At 44.6% G+C, this 23,870-nt stretch overlaps 1 protein-coding gene across 2 annotated transcripts in view; it reads right to left on the minus strand.

Moving 5' to 3' along the window:
• The window catches only part of lama4 (laminin, alpha 4), a 73,132-nt gene that overhangs the window by 25,729 nt on the left and 23,533 nt on the right, over window positions 1–23,870 (minus strand). Inside the window, exons 1-13 of one of the 2 annotated variants that reach the window (XM_083790745.1) lie at window positions 18,146–18,483; window positions 11,998–12,099; window positions 11,610–11,737; window positions 10,624–10,704; window positions 9,662–9,876; window positions 8,166–8,266; window positions 7,145–7,328; window positions 5,896–5,979; window positions 4,920–5,071; window positions 3,915–4,025; window positions 2,907–3,018; window positions 2,398–2,562; window positions 1,845–2,038 (exon numbers count right to left, since the gene is read on the minus strand). In XM_083790745.1, the coding sequence (XP_083646871.1) occupies window positions 1,845–2,038; window positions 2,398–2,562; window positions 2,907–3,018; window positions 3,915–4,025; window positions 4,920–5,071; window positions 5,896–5,979; window positions 7,145–7,328; window positions 8,166–8,266; window positions 9,662–9,876; window positions 10,624–10,704; window positions 11,610–11,737; window positions 11,998–12,099; window positions 18,146–18,256 (1,740 nt within the window). In that variant the 5' untranslated portion in view covers window positions 18,257–18,483. Of the gene's footprint in view, window positions 1–1,844; window positions 2,039–2,397; window positions 2,563–2,906; window positions 3,019–3,914; window positions 4,026–4,919; window positions 5,072–5,895; window positions 5,980–7,144; window positions 7,329–8,165; window positions 8,267–9,661; window positions 9,877–10,623; window positions 10,705–11,609; window positions 11,738–11,997; window positions 12,100–18,145; window positions 18,484–23,870 lie in introns of those variants that run through there. The other variant, XM_083790746.1, reaches the window with a different exon arrangement.

The following is a 23,870-nucleotide window of genomic DNA, read 5'->3' on the forward strand; positions in this document are numbered from 1 at the left end:
CAGATTAAGGGACGCTGCCTGTTTGGACAGTGGCCTATTCACTGCATTGATTCACAACAGAGGGCCCTGATCATGGAGATATGCCTGTCTGATAACATGCCCACGCATGTGCACACACACGCACACATGTACGTACATGCTTATCCAGGCATGCAGGCATAATGACAACAATAATCCACTCTCCCTAAATACACGCATGCACGCACGCACGCACGCACGCACGCACGCACGCACGCACGCACGCACACACGCACAGATAGTGTTGCAGTATACCCATAATGTCAATTAGGCTGGTGAGGAATCTTAAATGTGCTTCCGTACTCGACCACAAATGAACTGCATTCCTGAGTTTTGGGATGAACCAGATTCCTTTGTACAGTAATATTTCTGGGTGTTTTCTGCTCTGGATGTTATCATGGGAACACAATGTGCGCTTGCACTATTTGCAGTTTGGGCCTCCCAAGAACCCCCAGCCTCCCACAGCTGGCTCCGCGTTTCTGTTCTCAGCACTTAAGAACCCCTCGGCGGGTAATAAGACTTCTCTGGTATGCTCTGGGAACAACAACCCTATCTTCAGAGTATTTCCAATTTTCTGTACTTTTACTTTGACTACATCTCAGAGGCAAATGTTGTACTTTTACTCCACTACCATTTTAAAACTTGAGTTACTATACTTTGTAGATTTAGATTATTATTACAAAACATGTATACATTTACCACTTAAGCCCTATATACATTTCGTGAGCTTGTAGATCTGCTATTTTCAAAAGATCTTTGTACATTTTAAATCCTAAAATAGGATGAGTACTTTCTACTTTTGGTACTTGATACCAATACTTTTACTCAAGTAAATTTAGAATTCTGGACTTTTAGTTGTAACAGAGTAAATCCACATTGATACTTTTACGTAAGTAAGAAATGTTATCTTCCACTACTGACCTACAAACAGAGGGGGTCAGACTGTGTATCTTGGAGGGCCAGTTGCCTCCCTGAGAGATCAGGCACAAATCACCCCTGACGGGAGCATTATGAATGGAGATAAGGGCATGCTGTTTAACGCCAAGAGCAGGCAATCAACACTATCACACTCCCCCGCGGTGGGTGAAAGCATTTACCGGACACTTGAACATATAGGATGCTATCTCGTAGTAATGAAACCAGACACGAACATAGAACAAGTGGTGATAATATATGGGGCAGAGAGTAGGGAGTCAGAGAGAGAGAGAGAGAGAGTAATGATGCTATGAGAAAGACAGAGTGAGTATGTAAAGAAACATTTCAACCTTTAACCCTAAGTCTTATTTTCCAAATTCCACACCCCACTGCGGAATTTGCAAATTCACCCGCACTACAGATTGCCTTTTATTTTGAGCGGTGGAACACCGTCTCCAAAGAAGTCTTTGTGTGTCCCTATGTATGTATGTATACATGTATGTACAGTATGTGCCTATGTACATGCATGTATGTCCGCTTGAGTACGGCAATACCGCTGGGTGACCTAACGTGTCACTGTTTCGCAGCATAACGCGCACGCACGCACGCACACACACACACACACACACACACACACACACACACACACACACACACACACACACACACACACACACACACACACACACACACACACACACACACACACACACACACACACACACACACACACACACACACACACACACACACACACACACACACACACACACACACAGGAGGGGTCATTACAACACCCCCCCCCCCCCCCCCCCGAAGCCCACTGCTCACTTCACATGATGGTGTATAATAATGAGGGAGGGGGTCAAAGAGAGCTCGTAGAGGAGGGTCCTAATGGGGCAATCATTCACCTCATTTCTCTGGGACTTGAAGAGGTTGGCTCTGTTCCTGTCCTCCGCCTCCTGCACGTTGCTCTGGGCTCTCTGGAGGAGGGCCTGGGCGTCCGACAGCGTGGCGGCGTGCCGGGACAGGGCCTCCTTCACGGGGGACAGCCGCCTGTCCGTGGCGTTCAGCTTCTTGGCCAGCTGTACGATACGCGTCAGCACTGGAAGGAACACCGCGCGTCACTAAGACCACTCAAACTCTCCACAGCACTGGGGGGACCCCAAGGTTGGGTGGGTCGCGGACACATTTTTATGGGTCCCTATATATTTTTTGATTCCTACATTTTGTTTTTAATTATTACCATTTCAGAACATTTTCAAAAAACATTAGCAAAAAAGCACAAAGAAAGTCCTGAATTAAAAACTAAATTCAAATGACAATAATATAAAGGCACAACACCAACTTTGACGAGGCAGCATATTGCTTTGTTTTTAAAATATACGGTTTTCTTCATTTCCTGAAACAATGTAAATTGTTCAGGAAACCGACAGCAGAGATATATATTGAGTGTCCGCTCACGCTCATGGGCCTCGGCGGTCTCTGTGGTGGCGATGGGCTCTCGCGGGGAGAGGTCCATCTTCCTCATCCAGGTCACCATGTCACGGGCCATCTCTGTGTTCTGACGCTCCATCTCTGGGTCCACCTCCTGGTGGATGCTGTACAGCTCCCACTCATGGATCATATCTGCTCACACGCACACGCACATGCACACGCACGCACATACCGTATAGATACAAACACATACCGTACATGAGCAGACAGCAGACAACTTCAAAACATACAGTAAGAAAAAAAGAACAAAAAGCAAAAACTGAATGGTAATGCTAAATAGCATATTAACATTATGTATAGTCCGATGGATAAGTACAGTATTTTACACGTACAACAACCAGTTTCCAACAGGGCACAATTATTTCATCATGTAGTACAATGCATATGCATAGATCAGTTAGATGAATGCCAGTCATACAGTAGGTTACGATGACTATAAATACTGTTATAGCTAAGAGTTGCATTCTCTCCAGTACCTTCGATGAGGTAGTTGAGAGCGGTGAGGTTTGCGGTGAGCCTGTCAGCCAAGCTGAGAGTCTGCAACGTGTCCTCGACCACTGTGTCCCTCAGGCTCTGCACTATCTCCTCCTGGAACACCAGCAGATCAATACCCACAAATCAATGACTTCAAGCCTGACTGATACATATAGCTGTGCACCCGATACCGCGGTATGCGTTACATACCGGCGGTATGGCGGTATTGCGGTTATTGCACCCAGCCCTAGTAGGCGTTGACTTTTAACAGGAGCCAGTTCCGAGTTGCCGCCTGTAAGTGCCCTTTTAGAGCACTTACTACTCTTTTAGAGCACTTACTACTACATAAGATGGTGTAGTAATAATGAATTGCATTTTTATATCGCTTTTCCAAGTGCTCAAAGTGATTTACAATGGTTCATTCATTCATACATTGGGAGGTGAAGCGGCGAACAGTCAACGCCAGCGTCCTCACTTCCCACATCAAAGGTGGCGAGCTCACACCGACCGACTCATTGGAGGCAATGTAGGATTCAGTGTCTTGCCCAAGGACACTTCGACATGTGGACAGGAGGAGCCGGGATTCGAACCGCCGACCCAGGGATCATTGGACGACCTGCTCTACCTCCTGAGCCACAGATGGTAAATAACACATAGACCTCTGAAGCCGATTCTAAAAATGCCGTCTAAATCGTGACCTATAGGTTTTCTGAAAAAATAAACAAATTTCTGTTGTTATCCCATTTTGAAAGGTAAAAACCCCAAAATGGGTTCCCATACTAAATGGGATAATAGAGCATGTTAGCACTGCTAACATGCCAACAATGTTCAAAAACAATAGTGTGCCCATCAAAATTGTAGTTATCTTAAGATGTTGAACTGAATAGAAGTTAGTTTAGGTTGGATAAACTGTACTGTGTGCTTGTCAACGTCTGAAACTTTCCCTCCAAAGTGTAATGTGTAACATGAGTAACAGATGAAAGACTAGGCTTTCTGACTGCTGTGCTGACCATGTCTACCAGATGTTTCATGTCTGACACCACAGCATCTGTGGCGTCCTCCAGCTCCGCAGTCTGGCTCCTCATCACAGAAGACTTGTTCCTCCAGCCCAGGAACTGATTCTGGGAACAGAGGGAAAAGTGACATATGATGTCAATGAAATGGTCATAAAACACAGCTGAGCTCTTCATCACAGAAGACCTGCTGCTCTTTAATGCAGCCCAGCAGCAACCAGAGTGTGAGAGCAAAGCAAGATCAGGATCATTCTGTGCCAAAGGAACAGAAAAGACCATTTGAGATAGTGAGAGTAGAAGGAAAAGTAAACGAAGTGTTGGTTTATTGTGTAAAGTGTTGGTTTATTGTGTAAAGTGTTGGTTTATTGTGCCAAACTGTTATCTAGATGTTAGGGAGAGGTACTATCAAGAAGTAAGACATTAACATTTTTCAACAATCACATTCTGTGAAAATATTGCATGTTGTATGGATATTAGTATAGAGCATAGCAGTGGGTGTGGTTTTCTGGACCCACTGAAAAGTCTGCCATTCATTTTTCCCATAGAGATTTACACAAATATTGATCAATTATCAATTATTTTAAGCCTATAGAATCCAGCCATGCAGGATCCTGGTGAATCATGACCATAAAACCTTTGATTCACTGGGGAAAAAAAGATTGAATAATTAATTATATGACATAATACATTTAAAAAGAACACTTTACTTTTACGGTTTTCATTTTCCTTTCATAACAGAATCGATGGTGTTATGGTCATGATTCACCAGGGTCCTGGCTTGATTCTAGGCTTAAAATAATTTATATTTATATATATTCGTGTAAATCTCTATGGGAAAAATGAATGGCCAATTTTTCAGTGGGTCCGGAAAACCACACCTACTGCTATGCTCTATAGGGAAAATATGATACAAAATACAGTTGGCCCCAGCCCACATTTTTGAGAACCCCTGGGCTATCATATCATATCTATAATATATAGGGTTGCATTGTAATGAATTACCTGCAGTCTATGAGCAGTGTAGTTGTAGTACTTGAGCCTGTCGTTAGCAGCAGCCCCGGTGGAGATGTTCAACACGCTGACCCTCAGCTCGTCCAGAGTCTTATTGGACACACGCAGGTCTCCAATCAGATGCCAGATGCATTCATCACAACCTGGAAGCAGGGGGAAGGAGTGATGGTAATGGTGGGGAGGGTTTGTACCTTTCATCTTGAACTGCACTCTCTTGTAAAAGCTTTACAAGGGTTGGTGCTCAGGAGCCAGTTGCACCACCTCAGACTAAGTAACAAAATCACACCCGTGATTCATTAGCAGGAAACAGTGCAGCACGTGCAGCACTATCTCTCTCTCTGTTTCTGGCACAACAGCGCCCCTACTGGTACTAATAGTCATACTGTTGCTCATTAACGTCACATGTCACATAGGCGGACACATATACTGTAGTGTAGGTGAACCAACACATAGGTGAACACGGACATTGCTGTTCCTTGGAGTGGTTGCACCACTCAAAAATGGCCTAGTATAGTTTAAATGGCTTTTTAGTAATGCATAATGTCTTGACGTAAAAGCCATTTAAGCTATAACTAGGCTTAGTGTGAGATGTAATGGTGCAACTAGACTAGACTAGACTAGAGCTGTGGTTCTCAAAGCGAGGCCCAGGGACCCCCAAGGGTCCTTGAGAGGGTTCCAGGGGGTTCCAGAGGGTTCCAGGGGGTTCCCAGCTACATGAGGACCAGTTTAAACACCCATATTCATTTTATATACGATGCGTTGCGAGATTTTAGATCTGCTTCTCTAACGGGGGTCTGCAGCCAAATAACATTTGTGAGGGGTCCTTGACAAGAAAATGTTTGAGAACCACTGGACTAGAAAGAGGACAATATGACGTATGATTTAATTTGTTATATTCATAAATATTTTGATACAACATTGTAACAAGGTCCTTGCTGAGGCTATTACTGTAAGTAAAGCCACTTACTGATGTTGCAGAGGTTTACTGTTGCAGCCTCTGGTAGACACTCCCCAGTGTGCATGTCACAGTGGCCACTCGCACAGTCACACTCTGCGCGTAGGAAAACACACACACGCACACGCACACACACACACACGCACACGTCAACTTACAAAGGTCGGACGGACATATGGAACATTTTGGACCGCAGCCCGAATACTTTGTCAGCTGGACATGGGCTGAGAGTGCAAACGATCATGCTATATATGAAAAGACCCAGGGATGGTGTTTTGGCAGTGAGGCCTGGACATCTGTCTTGTGTATCCCCAGTGTGGGATTGAATGGTTTTGGCAGCTGTGTGTGTGTGTGTGCGTGCGTGCGTGCGTGCGTGCGTGCGTGCGTGCGTGCGTGCGTGCGTGCGTGCGTGCGTGCGTGCGTGCGTGTACAGTATGTGTGCGTGCATGTGTGTGATGTGATGTCATTCCCTGGTCTCCACTGGGAGCTCTCGTGGCCCCTGGGCTGCAGCTCTGCGCAGATGCCTTCCTGACATCATAAACCACTACTGTGATAGTGGCTGTGGGAACGGGGTGCAGGCCACAGCCGTGCCTCTCTGGGAAAACCTTATCTGTGCTGCGTCTGTTATGACTGATGGCCTGGGTGGGCGTCGCTTTTCTTGGGAACTGAGATGGAATTGAAAGCATCACCTTTGATGACATGTTTGATCCCTAGATACAGTCTACTGTATAGGGTCTGATCCCATATACCGTCTCTATGCCATACAGGGAATACATTTTCGTACAATGAATATAGCGAAAATAGCCAATCTACAACAAGCTCACAATACGCTGCATCGATTAGCTATTTTCACTATAAAAGAATCAACCATTCCCACTGACTGGTGATGAAAATGTATGGACCTCATCCCCGACAAATTGAACCCTACTCTACTCCCGTATTTTGCTGGTAACTATGTGGTATATTTATTGTTGATGCTTTATACAGTAGTTACTATGCTGTATCTGCTCGGCAGCAATAGAACGTTGCGGTGCTGTAAGGCAGTCTTCCAGGTGTGAATAAATACGACAGCAATGTCAAATCCACATTCTGTCATTTTATCCCTGGATAATTAAAGGCCAAAAAAATGGTCTCGGGTGTTGCTATAGGAGCTAAAGGAAAAGCAGCATGAGGCAAGCTCGCAGCTCTTACGAGTTGAATTGAACACCATAGACTCTGCTGTGTGACTACAGTGACATGTTTTGACAGAAACGTGACTCACTGTGGCAGCCGGAGGGGCCATAGTTCCAGTGTCCCGGGAGGCAGCGCTCGCAGTAGCGCCCTCCGGCCCCCGGGCGACACTGCAGGCAGCTGTGAGTGAGCGGGTGGCAGGTGGGACGCAGGGAGGCGGGCCCGCACTCACACCGCCTACAGCCCTGACAGCTGTCGAAACCAGAGTGGCCCTCCTATAGGTTACACAGAATGACCACGACAAAAACACACACACACACACACACACACACACCACGAGATCTCATTAAACAATTGTTTCATTTCAGTCAGGGTTGAGCGGTTTTTTGGAGACGGTCCAAAGGCGTTCTGTCACCCAGAAATGTGGGGCTCATTAATCACCATTCCGGCGATGATGTGACACCTCGCCATCAGGCTGCTATGAGCTGTGATGCCAAATAACAGCTAATGAACTTCTACGCTCTGATAGAGTTTTGCATATTTAATACTGGAGATCAAAGCAGGGTTTGATTTTTAAAAAGAACAGAGGGGGGTACATTTTCCTAATCCCTTAATTCCTATATATGCTCCATTGTACGACATGGCAAAACAAAGGCCGATCTACAAGCTCACAAGGTCCCATCGCAATGCGTTGTGAGTGACTTTGGAGATGTGCTAATTTAGCTATTAATAATAATTATTTGAAAATGTCTTTAAGAAAATGCCTTTATGGAATTGAAAAATGTATTAGCTGTAGGGAATCACAAGGATTCCCCCCCCTATAGCAAAACAAACCCCAATAATGACATCTGGCCGAACACCTTGCACACCATGTAATAATGATTTGATCATTTCTAACATTCTTGAATCACATAACCTCGATTTCAAGAAATAGTGGCTGACATTTGACATTTCTTTCCGGGGGGGCGGGGTATTATGGTCATTGGCCTGTGAGAAATGGAAAACATGGAAACTAAAAACCTCTGCTGGGGAATCCACGGAAGGAATGCCAAAGAGCCCATGAAGTGACACGACCGTGAGAGATTATGACCCGGCGTCCCTGAGTTCCTCACCTCACACTGGTCACACAGTCGTCCCGTGACGCCAGGCCTGCAGTGACACACTCCGGTCCTGTCGTCGCACGAAGCCGTCCCGCACTTGTTGCACACACAGTCTGCAGCAAAGACACAGGATACGTGCAAAGATGAAGGTGAGAGGTCAAACTTTACTATGACATGAGTAGAGGAGTTATTTTTATCCACAGCGGCGCCGGTGACTTGAAATATACACCCACCATAATCCCATCCATGATCTTGAATTGTGGCCCTTTATATTTTTTCTAATGCATAGTGGGAAAGCTACTATAATAATCACAATCTGATTCCGTTTATCTCTCTCTTCTCTTCCCCTGCAATACTATGACGCTCGCTTTACATGAACTTATTCCACTTCTTCGCTGATGCCAAAATGATGTTACATATATACGCCAGTATGCTGTCTTGTACTGTCCTCCATGAATGACGAGCTGCTGTCAGTGGAGCTTAACAGGAATCCTCAGCAGCCAGTCGGCCCAACTGTGTCAACAAACTATAAGGACCTTCCCGCATTCATTATACCTGGCTTTGTGATTGGTTTAGGCCCATATTACACCTAGGACACGCAAGGGGAATTGTCAGAGCCTTGTTTACGATGAAGCCGTGTTCTTGCTTTACCTTTACTTGCCATATAAGCCCTATATGCATTTTCATATATGACAAATAGCTAAATTGGGGACACCATGCAGGGTCAATGTGCCTAACCTGCGTTTTTAATTAAAATGTTACATTGTGGATACAGTATCATCAAACCCATCAGACAGTCTACATTTCCCAAAAGGAAATGTATTTAATTCAGTCTGACCAAGCAGGGATAAAACATATCCCCGCAACAGTGATAAAAAGGAATTACCAGGGAGAAATTCATTGGTAACCAATTTGTTATCAAAAGCAGAGGGATGGATTTAACACCTTACTCCATCAGCAAATTGAACCCTGGTTGCATTCATAGTAAAAGGCTAAGTGACTCAAAATGTATATACCGGTAAGCATCACTCAGAACTTCAAGTCTAAAATTGTTATTGCGACTGCAAGTTGCATGTACTATGAAAACCTGCATCTCCCGTCCGTCTGCCCATCACCCACACATCCATATATGGTCAAGCCTCGTGACATCACATCTCCATATAATATATATAATTATGGATGCGTGACCATATTATGGTCACGCCTCGTGACATCTCATGACATCACGTGACACATCACGCCACCATATATGGCCATCTCCATATATGAAGATCACAACACTGACCTCATCAAACCCTGGATAACCATACATGGAGAAGACTGGATCATCACCTAGATCTGCATATATGGAGCCGGCCAGCAACTCTACATCTGACCTCAAACCCTTAGATCTCCATATATGGAGATGTCAGACTTGTCAGAACAGGTCCGTCCCCACACGTCCTTCCTGTCCAGTGAGTAACATCTAGGGAGGAACATCGAAGATTCGCTAGTGGCAGGTCACGTACCTCTGCAGTTTCTGGCGCTGACGGCATCGCCATAGAAGCCCGGGGCACATCTCTGGCAGTTGGCACCGGCCGTGTTGCCCCAGCAGTTCTGGCAGTGGCCCGTCACGTTGTGGCACTCGTTGAAGATCAGGTTGGGGTCGGAGTTACCGTTGCAGTCGCACCTCTTACAGGAGTCGCCGATGACCATGGGGTTTCCATGGAAACCAGGAGCACACCTAGAGGAGGAATAGTGAGCTGGGTGGTGCTGATTGGTTGGTCTAAAGCCTGACATTATGTGTCATCGCGACATGGTGCGTCACTCGCGGAAATGAACAGACTTTGCTTTTAGCTTGAAAATCTGTTTTTTACGAGAGACACCATCAAATAATACACATTTCTCCACAGGGATTAATCAAAGTAAAGTATAAATGAGTAAAAGTATAAATAAAAAAATAATAAATAAGTAATAAATAATAAGTAATAAAGTATAAATGTCTTTCAACAGAAGATACATTAAAGGTCTTCCGATTACAAAATGTCCATTTGTCCAATGTCGATTTAGTCAGGAGGCACCCTGTTACCAGCTCAGTGGCCATGTGCTTGGAATGTCCGCCCTGAGACTTGGAGGTCAGGGTTCAATCCCCTGGCAAGTCATGCCCATTGCCTCTACTGTATTCTTGGAACTACCGTAAACATCAAGGGTTGGATTGGGCTTAAGTCACTGTGACAAACAGTACCAGAGTCATGTCCAGGGGGTGTATTTATACATGAAGCTGCCTCACGCTAAGGAAACAGGAGATAAGATCCTGACCTGGCGCGGGAATGGTAGCTCCCAACTACAGTACGAGTGAGAAAGTGAGAAGTGAGAAATACAGTATCTGCCCACATCAAACTGTGCAGCGTTGAGACCGCATGCACCCGGAAGCTTTATTGGTGCAATGGCTTAATTTCAAGCGGTCGTCCAAATCCCTGTCAACACTGACCTCTCGCAGAAATGTCCGGCATAACCCTGCTGGCACTTGCACCGCAGGATGGAACCTCCCCCGTCACAATGCGCCGCGAAGCTGGACAGACACACGGGGGACAGAATGTCAGAGATCACACAGTGAAGCTGGACAGACACACGGGGGACAGAATGTCAGAGATCACACAGTGAAGCTGGACAGACACACAAGGGGGACAGAATGTCAGAGATCACACAGTGAAGCTGGACAGACACGCAGCGGACAGAATGTCAGAGATCACACAGTGAAGCTGGACAGACACAGAATGTCAGAGATCACACAGTGAAGCTGGACAGACACAAGGGGGACAGAATGTCAGAGATCACACAGTGAAGCTGGACAGACACACGGCGGACAGAATGTCAGAGATCACACAGTGAAGCTGGACAGACACAGAATGTCAGAGATCACACAGTGAAGCTGGACAGACACGCGGCGGACAGAATGTCAGAGATCACACAGTGAAGCTGGACAGACACAGAATGTCAGAGATCACACAGTGAAGCTGGACAGACACAGAATGTCAGAGATCACACAGTGAAGCTGGACAGACACACGGCGGACAGAATGTCAGAGATCACACAGTGAAGCTGGACAGACACACACAGGGGACAGAATGTCAGAGATCACACAGTGAAGCTGGACAGACACACACAGGGGACAGAATGTCAGAGATCACACAGTGAAGCTGGACAGACACACGGCGGACAGAATGTCAGAGATCACACAGTGAAGCTGGACAGACACACAGGGGACAGAATGTCAGAGATCACACAGTGAAGCTGGACAGACACACGGGGGACAGAATGTCAGAGATCACACAGTGAAGCTGGACAGACACACGGGGGACAGAATGTCAGAGATCACACAGTGAAGCTGGACAGACACAGAATGTCAGAGATCACACAGTGCTTGCTGCTGTGAGCATCGATACAACATCAACAGCACTGCATGCATGGGCTTACTTGTTGGATGGGAGCGAAATGGGGCACGCGCACGGCCGGCAGGTGTGGCGTCCGTCCAAGCTGGGGGCCAGTGTGTAGCCATCCTCACACATTTCACAGAAATCCCCCACGCTGTGGTCCCTGCAGTCCTGTATGTGGGCAAATGACATTTAACGGAAGTGTGTATAAAGGGAACCAAATGGACCTCAGGACCTGCAAGGGTCCATTAAGGTTCCATTTGTACACTCTTTAGACTTATAACATTTAGTGCTTTTACCACACATTTCTTTGTCCAAAGCTATCTTAATGGCAAATAAAATGATTGGGATTTGATCTTTCAACAATATAATTAATATTCACTAATGAATGAAATAAAACGCCAGTGATGATTTAAGTATGGAGAACTTACCATGCAAATGCCTGTGATATCGTTACAGTAGTCTGCGTGGCCTTTGCAGTTACATGGTAAGCATTTCTTGTGCTCACTAAGGAAATATCCTCTGCCACATACCTACAGTATGGAAAACAAAGAAATTAAAACTTTGAAAGTCATAATCATTACTCTTTCTGATTTAGATCATAATGAAAATAAACCCCGAGCAGAAGTTGCACCATACTTTGGCTAGAGTGGGATTGGATTTCAAGCACTGACGCAAAATTACTAACAAGGACCAGAATTGTATATACTATTACTGTAAGAGCCAAAGGCTGCATGGAATCACTTTTCCATTAGCCTGTTTTTGGTTTTCTGAAGAGGAAAATGCATGTAAATGGACAGAGGAGAGGACAGACAGTCTTCACTGAGTCACAGTTCACAAACATGTTAATAAACAGCTTATTACAGATTCACAACCCATGAGAAAATGTGTGAGAATGATGAGGACAGTCAGGACACGCAAGACTTTTCTTCATTTTATAGTAGGATTTATAGTACGATTACTACTCTGATTTTATTCATATAAAATAAACCAGTTTAATAGTAACAGAAACCATACTTTAAGAGGCTAGAGAGGGTGTGGATTTCATGCACTGATGCAAAGTTACTGAGGCCAGACAAAAGTATAAAAAAATAGCATGTCACATTGTGTTTGTAGATCTGCCATTCTGAATCCTGGTAAAGTAACAGTTTTAGACATATATGAGAGGAGAAGACGGGCACCTGGAATCACTTCCAACGAGTCTGTTTTTGGTTTTACGTAAACAGCGGAAGATGTTCTTCATCCTGTAAGAACATCTCCTCCCAACATTACCCTTTGATGACTCGTATACTGCCGTTTAACTCATGGCTGTACGAAAGCACAAAAACACACACACACACACACACACACACACACACACACACACACACACACACACACACACACACACACACACACACACACACACACACACACACACACTCTTGTTGCATGTGTGTACGGGTAGAAAACAATGAACCACCGTGCCGCAGCAGTCCCTTGCTATTTATGAAATGTCGGTTTAAAGTGTATATCCTGTCTGACATTCGTGCTATGAGGTGGAGTTTCTGGAGCCCGATTTACAGTGGACTTATTTGCGCGACAGAACAGCCCACCAGTTGTGAGCTTGTAGATTGCCTATTGACGTTTGTGACACTGCGCGCCACCAAGTATAAATTGGGGGTGAGGGTGGTGTGATGTCAGAGTTCAGAACCCTGACCTCCGCCTCCGCCCCCACAAATACATCTTTCAACTTCTGAAGCAGTTCCATTCAAAGACACACACAATACCACTTTGTTCCTGTCTGCATGTAAGAAACCCCATGTTTGTCCTCCTCTGCTCAATTGGACGTTTATGCTGGCCGTCTAGAACAGCTCGTAGCTGGAACATTCCAGAGATATATGCCCGGCTGTGAGGCATATTTTCCTTTGATTTATTTTCAGATGGACCGTGAGACAAAGAAATGCCTTTCACATTGGGCCGGCTAATGTGAAACATCCTGTGACTGGCCAAGGCTTTACATGGCCGGCACAGATTCTTCCTGTAGCCCCTTTTCCTGTGGTCTCCCCTGACCCATGGTGCACGGCGCGCGCACACACACACACACACACACACACACACACACACACACACACACACACACACACACACACACAACAACAGCAGGCCCATCTATCACAAGCAGTATCGAGTCTCTTGAGTATGTCAACCTGCCATGTAAACATGTTAGCATTCTAACAGATGATGTACGAAATGGAAAGGCGTTCCCATCTGTTATAGACGTTAGATTACAGGTTAGTGGCATTGTTTTTCAGAGCAATTTACAGTAAGTTTCAGTTCCTATTATAGAACACCAACACTACAAGTAATCAATAGCTTGAAATTATTGTTGGGATATAAAAAATTAAATAACAAGCCACTAACTAAACTACAGTAGATTATGGGAAAAGAGTTTTGAGTTGGTCTGCACCTATTAGCTGTGTGACACTCGGTGACGGCTGAAACAGCTGCAGTGTGTATACACAGGACTGATGGTCCACTCTACAGGATATACACAGTACAGTATTCACTATGTCAGCTTGCTCAAATCTCTTGTAATCACCTCCACCCCCATCCCATCCCCACTGAACACCACACCACACAAGACTTTGCATTTGTATGCAATGCTCTTTCAAGTTTCAAGCGAGTGTTCCCTATAGTTATATAAGCATATAAGCATGGCAATTGAAACAACTGACATATGTGGCCTTCTGTCCTAATGAGTTCGCTCTGCGATGCAAACTATTTCAGTGATCCTTCTCAAAGTGCCCACTTCAGTGGCAGAACAAAGATGACATTCAACAAGTTACATACTGTAGCCTCTCTCTGTTTTCCTGTGAGTGTAGTGTACAGTAAGTGTATCTCACAGCCAATGTTTCATCCAGGACTGGATTTGTTATTATTAAAAAAACAGCCAGCAATCTATTTCTTATGCAGCAAAACAACAGAGAAACTGAACGTTCCAACTCTCTGCAATGAGTTCTGGGCAAATCGAAGCTTTTAACCATAAACTCTCCTAATTCAGGACCAAGTATATCTTAAGTGGTTCATTCCAAATAATAATTACTGGAATGAAAGTAAATCAGAATCACACTTGTGTGAAGTGAGGGCGCTCTTATCATCATACATCATCACATTCCGGCCAATCGCATTATTGGCAACCACACTTTTCTGTCCTCACTTTTTATCCAATTCCGTTGCTTAGCCAATCAAATCATCGCTATGGGGTACACACAAACACACAAAGCTGGGCATAGTCCCTCAAAAACGTCATGAACTATTACTCCTGTTATGAAATGTGTGTCACAAGCGTTTCCTTCAAACACGTTAGTGAGGTTAGTTCATTAACAGAATGTTATGTATCCCTTCTAATGTGTGATAAACTATCACCATAATGGTGCTGACCATAAGCCTCATATATCTCCAGGATACAGTGCTGAACAAATATATCGGGTATCAGGCAAAAAAACAGGAGTCGGCTCCACACTGGAATTCTGTCCAAAGTCAACACTGCCTCATCCCATGGGCTGTGTGACCATGTAGTCATGCATTCTCTATATTAGGGGGAAGAAAAGCCTAGCTACTTCATTTATCCATTAGTCGATGGTTAATTTGTATAGACCTTTAACCTATATTTATTGATTGATTGTGAATGTTTTGGGGAGTTTGTATCAGGAGAACCTCGATCTATCATTCTCTGGCTTTATTGGATAACATGGGCATGGCAGGGATCTACATTCTACAATCTACACTAGTATAGCTGCCTGTATTTAAATGTAGCTCCGGCTGCAAATTAAAATCTTTGAACAGCGAACCCCTACCCCCTATTCCCAGAGAGCTATCTGCTGTATTTGTTTTGGCCACGGTAAGGGGTTCAGACAGAGTCTGAAGATCCTCCAGGACAGGATATACAGTGGAACACGGGTCATGAGAATCTCTGCATAGCTTAATAACACAGCAGGAGACTATGTGTCTGCTGGCCATGGACGGACCCTCCCCGCTCAGCCCACTGTACAATCAAAGGACTCTGAGATTTACAGCACAAACAACGGAGGGAGATATATATATAGGAATATATACTGTAGGACAGTCTAACCCAATAGGACAGAGCATGTGAGCATCAATGATACTGTAGCTTCACACTTGTTTTGGTTAGTTGACCAATATGTGACATCTATGTTTTCCCCCCAATTAGTCCATTAACCATTGCCATTCTAATCTATCACTGCGAGAGAGAAATGCTTTGAAAGAACTGTCTAATGATGATCAATCTATTGTCATCCATAGAGCCGATTAAGGTGGTGCTATCGTTCTACAGGACCAATCTCACACAGTTAAAATAAAAAGACAACTGAACAGTTCAGATTATTATATTTTGTTAACATGTGACCCTGTATACCATCAAATGATTTAAAGAAACTAAAAGCACATTAGATAGAGCTTTGTCTGATAAACTTAAGATGAGTACAATTTCATGTTGTGTGAACAGTGTTAAAGGGGTCCATTGCTTGTGTAACAGAAACCTAACCTTAGGGTTAAAATGCTTGTTTATACTTTATAACACACATCTAGGATCCATCCACTGTGTATTTGGAATTCTTACACTGCAAATGGCACGGGGGTCTTTTTGACCTTAATGTAGCTATACATCATGATGGCACTATAAACAGTGCCAGGGATTGTGGTTTCACTTTCTATGTAGGTCAATGTGGGCACAACGTGTAGGTATCTGAAGTTTTGGGCACGCATTCAAAGCAGAGAGTATGGTGTTCGTATGCGTTTAATTCCCACGGGGGATAGCCATACTAAAAATATAAATGCACTCTCTTGATGCCGTAAGACGCCCTTCAGATGAGTGGTGAAAGTGGCACAGTTATGATGATGAGTCGAACTCTACTGTCCTCCATTACAGGAGACCTCGTTCAGATTTCTGCATTCATTCTGCATTTATTCCTATGCAGGCAGCACAAAGATCTAACAATATCATCAACTTGTAATATACGATATACACTAATACGAGTAAACTACTGTTAAGACGTATTTGAAATGGGGCATCTACACAATATAATCATGCTCATTCACTCATGCATTTGGTCACTTGAGATTCACAAAAAATAAACCCTCAGAATTATAAAGAATTATCATGCTCTTCGTGACTGCAGATAGTGCTTGTGACCTCGCTGTTGATTTGGTGACTGCAGTGTGTATACGTTCTCATTACTGCCTACAGCGTATTGCCGTATTCTCTCTCTCTGCTCTCTCGGGTGTTTCACAACACTTTCCAGCTGCTTTCCATTAGTGCTGCTCTGTCAAGGTGGGGTGGGGTTGGGGTCAGGGTCTGGATGGGAGACGGAGGTGCAGGGAAGTAGTAACCCACCCAGACCCCCCCATCGTAGACTGATGGCTGATTTACTCTCTGTCGTACTGTATCACGCATCGAATATAGACGATCTGCAAGCTCACTACTGTACGTGTCGCATCTGTGACGCGCTGTGAGCTTGTGGATCGTCTATTAGAGTGCATCACTGTCGTGCAGTGATGCATATATGAACCAGGTTTCACGCTGTGCTGGGGATATCACCACCTGATGATAACTGTCCTCCTTGTACTGTCATCTCCAATTTCAAATTTTAGTGTTTTGACATAATTCATTGCCCATGTAAAAGTAGCGACAATTGCTGATCTACAAGCTCTCACAATGCATTTCCACAAGACGGCAACGATTTATACAATCTAAACTGAGACACCAGGGGGTCCCCAGAGAGCTTCTGAGACGGCCCTTTCCATAACATGGCCTCCATTACGTTAACATAAGCACAAATTGTTTAATGCATCTCCGTGTATTCACACGGTGGGGTGACAACGGCGGTTTGGATCACCAGCGGAACCTGTATGAAAGACCTGAGGAAGATCCCACTGGGGATGGTAATGTCACCGTCACATAGCAGCAGACAAGAAGACTTGTGGCTCGTCTTTCTGATTCGGATGCCTGTGGTTGTGTGGCTCAGCACCAGTGTAAGCATGCAGCACAAACCAAAGCCCTGAGTTTCCACAAACAAAACATGTTTCCAACACATCACACCACCCTGTCTCACATACTGTCACATTATGTACACCCAAAGTTCATATGCATGTACTGTATATAGGCCTATAGAGTATGTACTGTGTATGTACAGTATGTGTGTATGAGAGAGTGAGTGAGTGAGTGAGTGAGTGAGTGAGTGAGTGAGTGACAGACAGACAGACAGACAGACAGACAGACAGACAGACAGACAGACAGACAGACAGACAGACAGACAGACAGACAGACAGACAGACAGACAGACAGACAGACAGACAGACAGACAGACAGACAGACAGACAGACAGACAGACAGACAGACAGACAGACAGACAGACAGACAGACAGACAGACAGACAGACAGACAGACAGAGGTGGAAATACTTTTACATTTTGTTGAATCTTTAATATTGCTATGGCACTGGAACATATACCAACCAAAAAGAGAAAAGAGGGGGGAAAAAGAAAGAAAAAGAAAACAACAAATAAAAGTTGTCTTACTTTCAACACAGCCTCTTGTTGGCCCCATAATCGAACGGCAGAGGCTGGGTAATCAATCCCTGAGAGGATGCAGAGTAGGCAACAGAGGCAGGGCAGAGACCTAGCAGCCATGTTTTCAGTGCGTTGTGCCCGGCGGAGCACTGTTCCCTCTCTCCCTCTCTCTCTCTGTCTGTCCCGTCTCTCTCCTCGCTGTCGTCACACGTCTCTCTCTGGGACAGAAGCAGCTCCCACCCCCTCAGCTCTGGCCGTTGGTTTTGTACTTTGTCCAACTGGTGCTCTGACCTCCAGATGGAGGGCTGTGCCTGTTCCAGCCCAAGCCCTGAGTCCGCTAAAACAAACTGTGTGGACTTCACTTCCCTCCCTCCCTTCCACACACCCACCCACCCCACCTCCGTTCACTCATTCACTCCCTAACTCACTCCCTTGGCTCCTCTCTCTTTCTCTCTAACCCCCCCCCCCCCCCCCCTCCCCGCCCTCCCCTGGTAGAGTTGCCTCTCCCCTGAGCCCCTGCCTAAATCACATACAGATGGGAAATGGAGAGAGTGAAAAGGAGAGATAGAGAATCAGAGTGTGAGAGAGAGAGAGATAGAGACTAGAGAGAGAGAGAGAGAGAGAGAGAGAGAGAGAGAGAGAGAGAGAGATTCTCTCCACTTTGTGCACAGCAGACTGTCAGTGTTGTCAACCAAACTCAGCCCTAATCAGCCCATTCAGATTGAATACCCTTCTACAGGTCCATGACAGCCTTTCACCTTTGGCTCAACAGCTCTCTCTCCCTCCTCCCTCCTCCCTCCACTCAGTCATGGTCACAGTGGGCAGAGGGGTTAAAACCTCAACACTCACCAAAAAGAAACATCTGCTTCTGAAGCAACCTCACAGACAGGACAAAAACCCAGCAATCGGTCCCTCTGTTTGTTTTTGAGGTCAGACCATCATAAGGTGCTACATTTATGAACACCGTGCGAGGCTCCCAAACAGGAAGAGGCTGACTGTGATACTTCGAGCACAAAGGAGGTATTGTCGGGGCCACACACACACCATACAGACAAAAAACAAAAACGTGGCTTTCTTAATGTGAGAGCTGTTGTAAACAGTACATGTGCACATTAAAACCTTCATGTGCCTCTACACACGTGTTGGAACCCATGACCGTAAACAGGGTGAGTCATGCAGGTCAGATGGCAGTAGTGGATGTTGCCCCTCTCTCTCTCTCGCTCTCTCTCTCATCTCCACAAAGAGCATGTTGTAAGCAGTTCCAAATGCGTCCGAGTTATGTAGCACTCATCTGTAGGACCATGTGGAAGTTATATGTCTCGGATAACCAATAAACAGGCTGTCACGTTTCCAGCCCGTATGGCAGGATCGTTGTTTTAACTCTCTTCTGCATGAGAGCAAAACTAAGGCCTAAGCAACATGGCCACTCTCTCTGTTTACTACTCTGGACATAACTGCACGCTTGACTACGTGAACCCATAGTGCGTCCCTTTTTCTGGAGGCTCCACTGCCTATTAATCCAATGTCCCAATATTCCGACAAGTGTTAGCTTAAGTGTGACGTTATGATTAGCTTCAGGCTTAGTTATAATGGGGGGGTTGTCGGATCGACGGTACAATACTTCAGAACAAAAGGTACCGCTGGACTAATGCCATGGCAACCAAGGTTTCTGCCATACTCCTTTGGCAGGCCAGCTCAAACACCACATCAGAACAGCGTTTGCTGATGGCACAGTGGCGGTGGGCCTCGTCTTAACGACGGATTACAGGAGGTAATGATTGATGATAGAGGATAGCAGTTTGGTAATGCAGGCACATTGGAGCCTCAATATCAATGTGCACTGCCGGTATAACTTGCACATTGACAAGTGATTCTTGTGTGTGTTTGTGCCTTCTGTTCTTGCACACCGCTAAAGATATAAAGATACTGTATAAGATAAGCTTCTGATCCTGCAATTTTGTCACTGTTGCTAAACCATATTGAACCTGTTTTTAAGAGCTTTATCTTGCCCGTCTCTACCCTTATCTATCTCATCCAGTATTACAAATTGTATTCTATTTAATTGCTATTGTCTTATGTCTTATGTGTTTGTGCCGGACCTGCATAAGTAGCTCACAAGTTCACAACATTGGTTGATTGGGTGTAGTAGTTGTTATGGAGCTGTCTCTGCTTTATCTGTAAAATATATACCGGTAACTATATTGGCGAAGATTTTCAGTTTTCCTGTTCTCTGACCTCCACTATTGCTACCGAGTTGAAAACGTGAAAAGTAGCACAACCATACAGTGGAACTACACGTGTGTGTACTACAACGATCATGACACATCCTAGGGAAGGGAGGCATAAAGAAGAGATGAGTGCTCAACATTCGGAGCATTTGAAGACAGAGATGGATTTACTTGGATGGATATACCGTGTTTTAAAAAGCACAGGGACTGAAAATGACAGTCCAGTCAACGGAAATGGATACGGCATGTTAGGGTTAGCTCAACCACGAGGTGTTTATCTCACTAGGTTATGTATACAAACAGGGCTGAGAGGGGAGCTGGCTAAGTGGCAGACTGTGGGGCTGGCTGTTCCTCTCTTTCCTTGTTTGGCCCGCTGCACATTGGTATTCTGAGCTCATGGGCAGTATAAACACAAGAGGGGATCACCGACAGGCCACGGTCATACTGGATAATCAGGGGTGGATTTCACAACGGGAGTTCACATTAATCTCCGGTGCCATAAAACGCCTGGGTTGTAACCGATAGACTCTCCAGTCACCTACCGTGGGTCATTTACTGTACATAGTGCTTTCATTACATCTCGCCTCTGTCTGTGTATCTTGTTTTATTGTGAACATCTGTCTCATTCTGTGTCCTGCTACACATTTACAGTGTTGGGACAATAAAGCATTGATCAGACAAAAGTAGCAGTGAATTATTTCCTGTATGTGACAGCTTTGTTACGGATGAGATTTTACGGCAGCCACTCTGGCCTGTGTATTTCTTGAACTCTGAATCTCCTAACAATGAATTCATTATACCATACATTAGACCATACACACATGCTCCAATGTGGCTGCATTACCAAACTGCTTCTAGCATCACCTATCTTGCAATGATTCTGTTGTAGGCACTAGTACCTCCTGTCTAACATACAGTATAATTAACTGTAATGCATGCATGCTATTCCCTTCTGTTAATACAAGTGCCAATAGTAAAGCACTATTATTGTGCAGTACGTTTACTTTTATCTATATTTTTGAGAACTCACTGTGCATACGCTTGTTGTTTATTGCATGTTAATACAATATAACTAGCACACCTGCAGTGAAGTGGTTGGAGGTGGTCAAATGCCTGTGCCTGGCATTTCATTTGTCACATAAAGCATTTTGATGATGCTCGCAGCCACCGACTTAGGTACCATGAGTGAACAGGTAGCAGATCTACAAGCTCGTAGCGCGCCACCGAGTGGCGCGCTACGAGCTTGTAGGCCAACTGTTTTGTCTTCCTCATAAAAGGAGGGCGTTTATCCCCAGGGTGGTCTGCACTGTTGCTGCTGCTGCTGCTTGACCAATTCAGCCCCTGGACTCAAAGCAAGTGAGGCCAATAATCTGATCAAAGGCCTTGGCTGTGTCTGCGAGCTCAACAACACATTTGGAATGGGATTCTGCAACACTGCCCTCAGAGCCAAAGAGAAACAACCCAAAAGAGATCCATAGCAGCGTTTAGTCTAAAACTAAATTACTGGGCACAATGGCGACCGCCGTACCTATTGTCATTTTTACTCTAAAACGTTTAGAGTAAAAGTGAACTCTCGTCTCAGACTTGAACTCCAGTGTCCCTATTCTCAGCATGTCATAATTGCCGAACATACTGCAAAAATGGGTGAAGATTTGGCAAAAAGGTGTTGCATTGTTGTGAGTGGTGGAAATGGAGTGGAACGTTGAGGTATTTGTACTTTACTTGAGTATTTCCAATTTCCTACATCTCAGTGGCAAATATTGTACTTTTACTTTTACTACGTTAAGTACATTTTGATGCCAGTACTTTTGTACTTTTTGAATTTCAGACTTTTACTTGTAACAGAGTACTTCTACATTGCCGTTACCGTATTGATATTTTATTTGAGTACTTTTTCCACCACTGGCTGTGAGCGTTGAGAATATTACAGACTAATCTTTTTCCCCCAAAAAACAATAGAACCAAAACAGGAACCTATATGCTTAACATGATTGTTCGCCGGAATTCTGTCTTCAGGGTGAAAAAGAAATCTAGAAATAAACAATATTATATTTAAATACATATTGCAAAAGTCCCAGGTTTTGCTGCATGTTTGTTCCATTGCCAGGACAAAATGTTTTTCAACCTGCCATATGTTTTTTATCGTGTTATTCTAAGCAAAATAGCAGATCTATAACCATGCATTGTATGAACTTGTAGATTGTGTGACAAGTTAACATCACACAACAAAGTATAGACACTCTTGATGAAGACCCAGAGGGACCGAAATGTCAATATTTGAATGATCATAATGCTGCTGAGAAGTGTTTAGGAATAAACAAAGTATAAAATGGGCCATAAAGAGACAAGAACGTTTTGTGTTACAACCTGCTTCATTTGGAGGTGCTGTTATAGAATAATGATAGACACAACAATCTGCATTCAAACCTTTTGCACAAGCTTCAGGAAGAAAAGAAAAACAGCTGAGAAGGTGATTGTTGGCGTGGGGAGCTCGGGCTGGTCTGGAGAAGCGTTTGTTGTGATAGAGGTTACAGTTTGCTCTGGTATGTGTTCACAGAGTAAGAGGACACCACAGGCTCAGGGTAGAGGGCTGACCTCTCGGACCCTAAAGACCCAGTGGACTCTCTGACCTCCCTCAGGTATCCTTTAGGAGGGGATATGCCACTCTGGAGGGGTGGGTGAGGTGACCCCTGGAGGGGTGGGTGAGGGGGTGGGTGAGGTGACCCCTGGAGGGGTGGGTGAGGTGAACCCTACTGAACCACAAGCATGAAAGAAACACACACACACACACACACACACACACACACACACACACACACACACACACACACACACACACACACACACACACACACACACACACACACACACACACACACACACACACACATGCCCACATGTTCATTTAACTCTGAGAGTGTGCAAAATGAAAAAAAAAGTGCCATTTGTTCTTACACCATTGATGGCAATTGGATGATTTGAGACATTTTGTTCAAAAAATGTGTTTTGCAAAAATCCAGCTGTTGGTGGCGCTATAACAGGCCGATGTGAAAAGGGTGGGATATATTCCTTAGCGTAGTAGAAAAGTCTGTGAAAGATTTCACAGACTTTGCAAACTTTGAAAGCCAATGTTAGCCAATTAGGATGGAATATGAAATATCGGACAGATCCATTGTGAAAATATGACTATAGAGATAGGAATTTTTGGACAGAATCTGGAGGAGTAATATAAAATAATGTGTTTTTCAAAAGGCCGTTCTGGAAATTTGGGGACAGAGGTTCATCGTTGGCATCCAGGGAGTGTGTGTGCAAAATTTGGCATCGACTGGGTTCTTAAAGCAATTTCCGGCATTTGTCTAAATATTTTTGGTGCGTAATTACATGCTTTGCATCCAATGACAACACCCTGTGGGTTATTTACTCAGGAAGAAAGGGGAGGCGGCAGATTTGAACTCACGACCTTTTGTTGCTCAATATTGATTCATTTCACATATACAGGAACCTAT

This window comes from Protomyctophum parallelum (assembly GCF_964188405.1).
Source record: "Protomyctophum parallelum genome assembly, chromosome: 19".
NCBI lineage: Eukaryota > Metazoa > Chordata > Actinopteri > Myctophiformes > Myctophidae > Protomyctophum > Protomyctophum parallelum.